We start from the raw sequence: 12,250 nt of genomic DNA on the forward strand, positions 1-12,250 counted from the left end.
GCTATACTCTAAAATTCTAAAGCCAGTGTGATGGGTCTGCAGGGCCTCTCTCCCTCTTTCTCTCCTACTACAGAGCAGGCACACAGGCTATTAATAGAGTGATTGTGAAAAAAAGCGCTTAACCGGATTAAGCATTCTTTTTCTTTTTTCTACTACAGTTTTTTAAAACATTTCCTTTTAGTGCAGCAGGCTAATATTGTCTGAGCGGTTGAGTTGGCACCTCCATTTTAATTTGACTAGCGAGATGAAAGTAATAATTTGGGCTCCATTGCTGTTGAGTACATAAGAGCATAGATGATCCAAACCAATGTAAAGGGAAGCGTTCTCTAGTATCTCCAGTATTCATCAGGCTTGTGAAATGAGGGGGGGTTTTACCTTACGCAGTACACACATCCCAAATATTATGAGGAGGAGCTTAGGGAGGGTTATGTCATAGGAAAGCCTGTGGTGTCATGTCATCCTGTCGGTACAGCTCTCTCTGCTCTGGAGCCTGTCTGTGGTTGGCTGTTAGCAGCCTGTTGTTTGTGGAATCTGTCACATCTCCTGAGTGGAGCAGTGATGTACAGCCCATTACAGAACACCAGCCATCCAGAGGGCTGCACACAACCCAAGGCACCAGGCAACCCCCTCCTCCTGAACTACCACATGTGTACGCAGTAATGTGGCTTGTTTTCACTCTATATTCGTTCTTTCTATACCTCACCAGCTATGTAAATCCTTTATAAAAGTCTACGTGGCTAAAAGCATGCATCAGTTTGGCTGGCGGCTAGCCTAAGTCGGCTAGGCGAACCTAATGAGTGTGCTCACATACTCCCTTAAAAACTTTCGCTTTAAAAAAAAGTGTACTGGTTGTCCATTTTCAGATGCCGTAGCCAGAATACACTTCCTTAAAATATTCAGAATTAATCGAAGATGACTCGAGTTTGGTCGCGCAGTTTTATAACTATGATGTTTGGTGCGGTATTTCTAAATGAAAAAATGTGCATGAAAACGAGTCGTCTCTCAACAAAGACTTTACTGAAGAAGCCCTACTGTTGACCAATCGCTGACGGAGGGGTGTGGACTTCGGCTACAGACTTCGGCGTGCCTCAAGAAACCTTTTTTTTTTTGTGCCCGAAGAACCGAAAAAACCTTACCGAAGTCCATAACAAACAAACGTCACTTCGTCATTATATATCCACAAACTCTTCCGAACTGTTTTGTCTGGGAAGCATGTGGACGCCTTTGGTCACATCTCTATTTTGGGTCTTCAGGGTGCCCAATATAGAAGCCAACTCCGTTGCTCTTAGCTACTCATTTTTTTCCATGGATTTTCTCTGTACATTGGCCTTCCTCCTGTAATTCTCCAGCTTGTGTTATCCACTGTAGTCCTTCTATTCAGTTTTGTAGGATAAATACTTTGCTGTGTTGAGCAATGAGCTGCAGCCTTCCAGCAGGAAGTCCAGTCAGTGGCATTGCCTTGTAAGACAGCTGTCAATATGAAAATGTCCAGTAATACGGTGGTTGTCACTGGTCCTGTTTGTGGACGGCTGTGGGTATTGATGTCCACTGTTCCACACACAGCTCTTCCAGGTGTTTTTCACTCACATCAAAAAGAGAGCACTGAAAACTGTTAGCTGCACTGGTGTACTAGGAGCACTGTACACTGCTCCTCTGAATCATTCCCACCGTTAAAGGATTAGTGTATATAAAATGAATTAAGGCCTTGTTTTTAGTCTGTATTGGGGTGGGTGTTTGTGTCTGTGAGACAGAGTGTTTATAACAGCACCTGTGTAGAGCAGTGCCCAGGGAGTTGACAAAGATTGTCAAGGTAAAACGACATCTAGTGTGATCATTCGGCCTTAGTATAAGAAGGAAATATATACAGTACAAGTCAAACGTTGCTAGCGTGTTTGGACACACTTACTCATTACAGGGTTTTTCTTTATTTTTACTATTTTCTGCATTGTAGAATAATAGTGAAGACATCAAAACTATGAAATAACACATATGGAATCATGTAGTAACCAAAAAAGTGTTAAACAAATCTAAATATATTTTAGATTCTTCAATGTAGCCACCCTTTGCCTTGATGACAGCTTTGCACACTCTTGGCATTCTCTCAAACAGCTTCACCTGGAATGCTTTTCCAACAGTCTTTAAGGAGTTCCCACATGCTGAGCACTTGTTGGCTGCTTTTCCTTCACTCTGCGGTCCAACTAATCCCAAACCATCTCAAATCAAATCGAGCTTTATTTGCCACATGCGCCGAATACAACAAGTGTAGATTTTACCGTGAAATGCTTACTTACAAGCCCTTAACCAACAGTTCAGTTCAAGAAGAGTTAAGAAAATATTTACCAAATGAACTAAAGTAAGAAATTATAAAGAGTAACACAATAAAATAACAATAGCGAGGCTATATACAGGGGGTACCGGTACCGAGTCCGTATGTGGGGGTACAGGTTAGTTGAGGTAATTTATACATGTAGGTAGGGGTGAAGTGACTATGCGATTGGGTTAAGGTCAGGTGATTGTGGAGGCCAGGTCATCTGATGCAGTACTCCATCACTTTCCTTCTTGGTCAAATAGCACTTACACAGCCTGAAGGTGTGTTGGGTCATTGTCCTGTTGAAAAGCAATATTATAGTCACACTAAGCGCAAACCAGATGGGATGGCGTATCGCTGCAACATGCTGTGGTAGCAATGCTGGTTAAGTGAGCCTTGAATTCTAAATAAATAACTGACAGTGTCACCAAAATGCACCCTCACACCACCACCTCCATCCTTCATGGTGGGAACTACACATGCAGAGATCATCTGTTTACTTACTCTGCCTCTCACAAAGACACGGCAGTTGGAAACAAAATCTCAAATTTGGACTCCAGACCAAAGGACAGATTTCCACCAGTCTAATGTCCATTGCTTGTGTTTCTTGGCCCAAGTAAGTCTCTTCTTATTATTGGTGTGCTTTAGTGGTTTCTTTGCAGCAATTCGACCATGAAGGCCTGATTCACAGTCTTCTCTGAACAGTTGATGTTGAGATGTGTCTGTTACTTGAACTCTGAAGCATTTATTCGGGCTGCAATTTCTGAGGCTGGTAACTCTAATGAACTTATTCTTTGCAGCAGAGGTAACTGGGTCTTCCTTTCCTGTGGCGGTCCTCATGAGAGACAGTTTCATCATAGCGCTTGATGGTTTTTGCGACTGCGCAAAGTTCTTGAAATGTTCCTTATTGACTGACCTTCATGTCTTAAAGTAATGATGGACTGTCGCTTCTCTTTGCTTATTTGAGCTGTTCTTGCCATAATATGTACTTGGTCTTTTACCATATAGGGCTATCTTCTGTATACCACTCCTTCCTTGTCACAACACAACTGATTGGCTCAAATGCATTAAGAAGGAAAGAAATTCCACAAATTCACTTTTAACAAGGCACACCTGTTAATTGAATGTGTTCTAGGTGACAACCTCATGAAGCTAGTTGAGAGAATGCCAAGTGTGCAAAGCTGTCTTCAAGGCAAAGGGTGGCTACTTTGAAGAATCTAAAATACATTGATTTAACACTTTATTGGTTACTACATGATTCCATATGTGTTATTTCATAGTTTTGATATCTTCACTATTATTCTACAATGTAGAAAATAGTCCAAATAAAGTAGTACCCTTGAATGAGTAGGTGTGTCCATACTTTTGACTGGTACTGTATATATAATGTATTGTAGAAATAATGTACCCATGTTCTACAGCAGATTTAGGTGGCAGATTAGGCCTACACGTTTCTATTTGGAAATCAGAAAATCTGGAGCACTAGTGCAAGGGGGTGTGTGTATGTTTTTGATTGTGACCTAGAGGATTTCCCTTCAGGGAAGTGCAATTGTGCCGTGGAAGGGAAGTGAGCTCGTCTGTCATTGAATACAAAACCGTTGCAATGCAGAATTACTTTTCAATGCACCACAATTACGTGTTCAATATTCAATATCAATCATTAGCCTACCAGTATAATATTTGCATTGATGTTCTGGTTAGATTGCATTCATTTTGACTATATTGTTTTTGAGAGCCAACCAGTCATGCCTGACAGCCTGGTTGCTGGGCAAACTTGATGTGTTGTGCAACGTTGTTTTGTTTCCCCAGTCTTTTCCCTTAAATACCTCCATTCATAGATAATCTACCCATCCATTATTGCTGTGGTTTTTTAGTCAAATATAACTAAACAAATCCACACTGTAATTAGTCTTTTTATTTGGTCAACAAAAAATGTATGGCTGATTTAATGCCCTAAAATAAGGCTACGACTTGATCACCTAATTATACCTTCAGCCTCTATGAGCGGTCAGGGCAGGTGCTGGCTAGAACTCTGTGTGGTAGGCCTATGGTGAAGAACACTACTACTGGCTTATATGGTGATTCAGTGCAGATGCTGCTGCATAGGGAATAGCTAGCGTCTGTAGCTGTGTCTCTGTCTATGTGTTATGGACTATGTCCCAAGTCCATGTTGTCTCTAGAACTGGCTCTTATTCCTGGAGTGTTGTTGTGTGTCTGGTCTTCATCTAAAGATGACACCCATTGAGCTATAGGCCTCCCGTCTGGCAGACAGACAAGACATCCTCAGGAACTCTTATTTTCTTTGATCAGAACCAGAAACCTGGTCTACTCTCTCTGAAATGTGCATGTTCTGTGTTTGAGTAAGTATTGTATCACACTGACTTTATGGCCTTTGAATAATTACCATATGTAATGTTTATACAGCATTTTGCCTCATGTAACACTTATGTTTTATAATTTGAGAAATCTGTGGGTTTGGCTGAATTGTTTTACCTTGTCTTAAGTGTTTTCAATATGATTAGTTATGTTTCCAAGGAGCTCTCTTTCTCTGTCCAGGGTATTTTCTCTCCAAGCTGAAATTATTCCTTGCAAACAGGAAGGGAACTCAACTTCCTGTGGGCTAATCCTGCTATTGGTAGCTTCCTGTTCCATATAATCATGGCCACACAGACACACTGACCTAATGCTCCATAAGGATTTTACTTCACATTAAAGTCAACCATGTTTGTGTTTAGATGTATCCTTCCTATATGAACTATACACTCTTAGAAAAAAGCTTCCAAAAGGGTTCTCCAGTTGTCCCCGCAGGAGCCCTTTTTGAAAGGGTTCTACCTGGAACCCAAAAGGGTTCTTTAAAGGGTTTCTCCTATGGGGACAGCTAAAGGAGAGCATGAAGACTACTAGCTATAACAAATAATGCTACAAAAACCTGACCAAACACCAAAGCAGCTGTTGACAGTACAGGGGCACTATGTTGGCAGTGACACTCCCATGTTTTTGATTCCATAAATGGATGATGACTAATAGTGGACTGTGACATGTAATCAAGGAACGCAGAGATCAGAAACTTCCCCTCGCTCCCTGTGTTTCCTGTTTGCTCATGAGATCGGTCATAACTGACCACTTGACTTAACCTTATCACCTGGTCTCATCACGTTTGGTTTCTCTTGCTCTAGTTAGACACCTGACACTGAAAAAAGTTGTTAGGCTACTGTTTGTGAATTTCCCTCTTATGCTTGCATGGGCCTATAAATGAGAAATGAGCTGTCTAGCTAAATCTGGAACTATTATACCTCAGTATTGTCTGAGTCATTATTATTGCCTATTGTCCCTTTTGAAATGAAAGAATACAAATGGATAGTGCTCATGAAAAGGGAGAGCTAGCTAGCTACCAACTCAAACTGTTAGTTCCCCACTTCGTTGTATTTACAGCGGAAGGAGGAAGTGACCATAGAATGACTAAAACGGGCCTCCCCGTTCAAGTCAGTGTTCTGTAATTCTATTTCTATGGAGGTGACCTGTCCCATGCTTCCTCACGCCTTTTTGTCCTACTGATTATCCTGCATGATTCCAGATTCTCTGAGTGAAAACCACGTCTGTAATCATCATGGATAACAGGAGTTATTTATAGCAGCTTGACTTCCTTCCAGCATGAGGGAGTAATGAGGAGAGAGCACAAGAGCACAGTCATCATTTAATGAGTGAGGTAGCTAACCTTCTCATCCACATCTAACACTCTCAATTGCTAATCACACACGCACACAGACAGAGCACCATCGCTAGACAGAGAATCAGGACGAGGGAGTTTGTTATATACCTAAACACTACAACACATAGCATGAAAGAGTCCCAGTCCTCCTGCTGAACGCTGTCTGCTACAGGTTATATCTGGGCTGTCAGTAGTATGGCCTGCACTGCTGTCTCTGGGAGGGCTCAGTAACACAAAGAGCCCCTTTAACCACAGATCAAGGCCCAGGCTGTACACTGGGCTGTCCACACCTGCCTACTCTTTGTTTCTCAACAGGGCCTCTCTGGCCACGGCTCAAGTCTGACTAAATGTGAATCATGGTATAAATATACCAAACATCCCCCTCGTAATATCAAGGCACTCATTGTTTTATGTAACTCTACGGTGACTTTGAGATGAGATAATCACCATTTTGGGGTATTTGTTCCTGTCATATTTGTTCTGGAACATCAGATGTTGTTTAGCTAGTCATTTGCTTTGGCCCTATGCTACAAGGCTTAATATTCCTGTAACAGTTTCCATCAGATAGTATTGTTAGCATTTGCTACATGAGTCAAATGGGTGAATGCAAGGCTGTGCTTTCCTGGCTGAAACAATATTCACTCCCAGTGTTCTCCTACTGTTCATGGGTGTCTAGGAGGGCAGAAAAGGTCCCGGTCAGGGATTTGGCCATCTGCATTTATTTTCAACAGGAATGCTAATGTTCGGTGGTATTGTTCTCTGTATTCAATGTGTAGTACTAATGCATATCATAGCAACAAGTTCCACTGGCCTTTTCTATAGTGTCCCTGCAGATGGCCTCTTTAGGATTGTTCCCAGCAGTAGAACACAGCAGCAATAGCACATGTCTTTTTATGGCTGGAACAGCCAAGCGTAATGTCCTCAGATTGGGACCTGATTTCTGCAGTGTTCTCTCTGTACCAGACCCTGCTCTACACTCTACTCACACTTCACAACAAGCTGTTTAATCAGTGCTCCAGATTATGGTGCATCATTTAAAAAGATAATCCCATCAGAGGAGAAGACGAGAGCAGAGTTTAGCCGCACTGGGGTAAACAGTCCTCTCCTCCTGACTCACTAACCACCCTTCTCTGACCCAGAGGCCTACCGATAACCGTTATGCCCTGCGCCCTCATGACCGGTACTGCCAGTCACACCCTACCGATACGATAACGCCCTTCCCAGTCAGACACGTCCCACTCCTAAGGCCACTCTCTGAGTCACCACAGCAGTGAAAGGAAAAACCACGTGAGTGGAAGAGGGAGGAAAACAATGGGCGTTGGAGGAGATTCTTCAGCGCGTGTGTGTGTGTGTCTGCACTGTCTACTAACATCTGGGCCCACAGCTGGAAGGGGGTGTGTGAGGGGGGGATGGTTAGGGTAAGTGCAGTGAATTATAAGCCTTCTTCATTGTCTCAGGCTCCCGTATTTAGGGAGAGATCAGGCATATATTGTTAATGCTGTGCGTTGATACTCTGCTGGGCATAGTTTGCTTGTGTATGGGATAGAGACAAATCTCTTTAAAATGTGATCTGGCCACAGTTTTAATTGAATGTATCCAGTTACTGGCCATACAGAGTATGTATGTCAGTTACAGCCTTGCTCCCTTCCTGTCCCCTTATAGCTTCAAATAAAATCGAATACAATTTTATTTGCCACATACACATGGTTAGCAGATGTTAATGCGAGTGTAGCAAAATGCTTGTGATGCATAGTTTCCTAGGAACGCGAAGCGAGGCAGCCATCTCTGTCGGCGCCGGAAATTGTCGTGTCGTGTTCATCCTAAGACGAGGCCCCCTTGTCACGTGGTCCACAAACGGCATGGACATTTTTCTCATAGCATGGGCCCCCACTGTCTGTTTTGCAGTGTACTGTTGGCAAAATGTATGACCTCCAGCCGTACAAACACTTGACAGGAATGTGTGGTAAGGGGGCGGCTTTGGCTAAATGGGTCAGCGCCTCCCCCCCTCAGATAATGGTGGACTGAATGTGGGAGTCTCAGGGGCAGACAAAGGGAGGGAGGTGCAGCACAAACCCTGCCTGCCTGCACCAATTATGGACATGAATAACATCCACATTGAGCTGCCATGAAAATCAGGGTCAAGGGGTTAACTGTGTGTTCATTACAGAGATGTGGGGAGTTCAAGAGAACACTTATATACCCACACCCTGGCAAAACGACCGTACTGTACATACCCATACCCTGGCAAACGACCGTACTGTACATACCCATACCCTGACAAACGACCGTACTGTACATACCCACACCCTGGCAAAACGACGTACTGTACATACCCACAACCTGACAACTCTAGCCCTTCTCCCTTCCCACACTCTGACAACATTAGCCCTTCTCCTACCCACACTCTGACAACCCTCAAACTGAGTCAAACAGGATTTCTGAGGGAAAATGAATGCTGCTGGTCATATTATTCCTGTAACTTCTTAGTCATATAATATTAGCATAATATTCCCAGTCTGGCCATTCCAGACATGTTCGTATGAAAGAAGGCTATGCTGTGTCACTTATTGTGAACTCCATGGCTGTCTCCACCCTGCTTCTCAGCTCTCCCAATTTCTGGGCCCGGCACCAAATACCCGGGACTCTTTGCGCCAGGTCCACTCAGCAATAGCCAGACAAAACATGAACTGTCTAGAGGAGACCGCAGTAGTCCTGAGGATGATTACTGTGATGATGGGGATGAAGAGGAGGTTGGTCATAATGTTGTTAGGTGTTTGCTTGCTTTTCTTTTTCTTCTCCAGCGCAGGTCTTCTGCATTAGAGCAGCTGTATCATTACAGCTAAATGCCAGGATACCAGAAGGGCTTGTTGTGCATCAGTCAGACTTGTAAAAGTGGATTTGTGGGTGTAGAGCTGTGATTTAAAGCTGCAGGCCAAAGCACAGTCACGGGTGGAGCAGTACTGTGGGGAGGACAGGACAGAGGACAGTGTTGGACCCAGAGAGGGAGGGAGCTGCCTGTTTGTGTGATGAATTCACCACCACTGTCTGTCTGGTCACTGGTGTTTCCTTTTGTACTGTTACTGTTAGTTTAATCCACACTGGCAGGCAGCACTGAGGTCCAGGTAGACCTTTCTCACCTAGGATGAACCTCAAAACAAACTGAAGATTGTCCATCTTTTTATAGCAAACAAACGTTCTCTTGCACTGTAAACCAGATTGAATCTGTGCGGGCTGTCTACTCTGTGCAACACACGTCTATAATATTTGCAGATTACACTTCACATTGGTACTCACAAAAGTGTAAGCAATTCCAGGGTCTGTTTCACCCCCAGTGATGCAGTAACACGGACATGTGGGAACCAACGGTGGCGAAGCTGCTGCTGTGTGTGTGTGTGTGTGCGCGTGTCTGTGTGTTAGGGAACACTGCAGTGGTGAACATCCCAGTGGTCTGTGGTGCAGTCAGTCAGTGTTTGGGGTATAATGGTCCTCAGGCTCTCTCTCTCCCTCCTCTCTCTGTCAGTCCGCTGGGTACCCAGTAAAGAGCATTGCCCTCCAGGCAGCCTCCGCCTCCTCTCCTCTCAGCATGAAACCCAGACCATCACAAGTGCTCTGCAAACGGAGGGAGCACATGATAGGCTTTTAAAACCATGACTGAGTATCCAGCCACCCAGAGACACTCTGAGGTCTACCACAAGTTCAATCTCTCTGTCAACCTTTAGAAGAAAATCCTTTCCTTTTGTGTATCGTTTTTTTACGCTGCATACATTACCTCCCGTGGACTTTTACCCTGGTTCAGAATGCTCATTATCACAGTGTTAACCGCTTACCCTCATTACCCTAATGATAGTGACATTTCTCCCCCTCTCTCTCTCTCTCCCTGTCTTAGAGCGCAGCGATGGAGGAAACTGTAATATGGGAACAGCACACAGTGACCCTTCACAGAGTAAGTGTTTTACCTTTCTCCGTTACTCTCTCTCCATTCCTATGTAGCCCTCTCCATCCCTACATCATCATCCCTCTCTCTCAGTGCCGGGAAGGCCAGCTGCAGGATCAGGAAGTGTGCTGATGAAACACACAATGGGCCCAGCATACAGATGTCAGGAAGCTGCGGTGAGGAAGAGAGAGCTATATTAGCGTCCTCTTCCTGTGTGTTTCTCTTCTCTTCCTGTTGGCAGCCATCCCCATGACACTCCAGGATCACAGGGAATACTGTATGTTGTGTAGACTACACATGAACTGGTCTATGTGAGTACCTATGGCTGGGAATTGCCAGTGACCTCACGATATGATATTATCGCGATACTTTGGTACCGATACAATATGTATTGCAATTCTCACGATTCTATATGTATTGCGAGTCGATACTGTGATTTTATTGCAATTGGATGTTCTGAACATATTGCTTACCATATGTCTGCTGCAGAGGGTCGAGGAAGCCATGAGAAAACAAGTGATCAATCATGGAAATAAAAGTGTGCAAAAATAACTAAACTAAATAAAATACTATTGCAATTATTGTCAAAAAGATACGATATGCGGTCAAAAATAATATCCTGATATGTAACTGTAGCAATGTTCTTCCTGCCCATCACTACTAGTACCCTATATAAATATTTGTCTTTTTTTAAAACCATGGGATTTCATTTTTTTTTATTCTAATTAGAGTTCACTGACACTGTTGCCAATACTTTTTTTGTCTGGGTCTCAACTTACTGTTGAGAGTTAGAATAGTAAAATACACAAGGTGCAGTTTCTAAATGTGGTTGTGCATCAGCAGTTTTTCTCTTGTGATGTCAGTCACTGTGATTGATGATCGTCCCCATGTCCTCCATCACTTGAATTAAAGAAATTATGAATAACTAGACACTGACGATGATTTACTGTTGATGAGAAGCACATTTATTTATTGATAATCATGTGGGTTAGAGATGTCCTCTTGATTGTTGCTGGTCATCTGTAAAAGGTGAGAAACGGTGTGTTAAGAGTGAGTTGGGAGCGCCGGCCGTTCTGCGGAAAACTCTTGTTGTGCTGCATCTCCCGATTTTAATATAGGCTGTTTCTGGTCATACATTAAGTGATCAAAGGTACAATGTGATATTGTTTACTAATTAAAATGTGAAGGTAGATTGTCAGAAATGTGTGAGATTACCTTGTATTTCTTCATTTATTGAAGAGTGTTCTGTTAATTTCCTGTTCAGAGAATTGACGGGCAGGTGGGGTGCGTTGTAGCGCGTATCCCCAAAGTCTAGTTATTCATTAACCATGGTTTAGGACAGTTATTGAGATATGTGCTGGTATATATTCAAGTATGTTTATGATCTGAAGGACGTTTAGATTGTAATTCATGTCTTTTGAATGTGAAATGCCTTGTTTTCATTGGTCAAATGCACTACGGGTAGGGGTATAAGAACCCTGTATTGTCATTGTTTAAGAGACAGGACAGGGAACAGGTCGGCATGCTGCCTGTTACAGGCATATTTGAAGCAGTGATTTTGTTAGTCACTCACACTCAGATATCAACATGGCATAAGTCATGGCAAAATGTGTACAATTGGATGAAACTTGCTTCAAAACAGACACATTTTCTCTACGTTCCATGGCAAATGTGTAGAATTGCACAAAATTAACTTTAAAAAATGTTTTTCCCGCAAGGTGAGGTGGGCCCCCTGAACCAAATCTCGCTTAAGGCCCCCTCGGGGGGGGGGGCTGTTTTCAGGAGAGTTGGTCCCAGGAAAACACAGAATTTCTCATTTGGTCCCAGGCTGAAATAGTTTAACAACCCCTACACTAGAGCATTGGAAAGCAAAACAACTACTGTAACAAGAGTAGAATCACGACAGCGGTGAAGGCATAACGCTAGCACCACCCACTCCCTTTACAAAACCATATTATTATCCCACTTACACTGGTATAGGCCTACCACTTAAATTAGTTTACCCCATGATTGCACTGTAGTAAGCATGTTGTAAAAATGTTGGTGTTAACACCTTTCAATGACATACACTCACAGGACTAGACTAGTGAAACCTCAGGTGACGTGTAGACATTGTTGACTGGGATTATCTCATTGGCTGTCTGGAAGAGTGCAATGTTTAATAACATAACAACAACCATAGGAGTTGCCTACACAGTACTAACTGATCTGGGACCAGGCTAGAGGCATGCTGTCAATGTGTGGTTGTGTCAGCGAGCATATCACCACCACGGTTACTATAAGTGTCTCTCCTCTCGGT

The 12,250-nt window shown here is 43.2% G+C and overlaps 1 protein-coding gene across 12 annotated transcripts in view; it reads left to right on the forward strand.

The window, feature by feature from the left end:
* The window catches only part of tjp1a (tight junction protein 1a), a 145,495-nt gene that overhangs the window by 93,945 nt on the left and 39,300 nt on the right, over positions 1-12,250 (forward strand). For all 12 annotated transcript variants that reach the window (XM_065011893.1, XM_065011894.1, XM_065011900.1 and 9 more), the window contains one exon: positions 9,904-9,960. In XM_065011893.1, coding sequence (XP_064867965.1) covers positions 9,904-9,960 — 57 coding nt within the window. The remainder of the gene's footprint in view (positions 1-9,903; positions 9,961-12,250) is intronic.

This window comes from Oncorhynchus nerka, linkage group LG27 (assembly GCF_034236695.1).
Source record: "Oncorhynchus nerka isolate Pitt River linkage group LG27, Oner_Uvic_2.0, whole genome shotgun sequence".
Classification (NCBI taxonomy): domain Eukaryota; kingdom Metazoa; phylum Chordata; class Actinopteri; order Salmoniformes; family Salmonidae; genus Oncorhynchus; species Oncorhynchus nerka.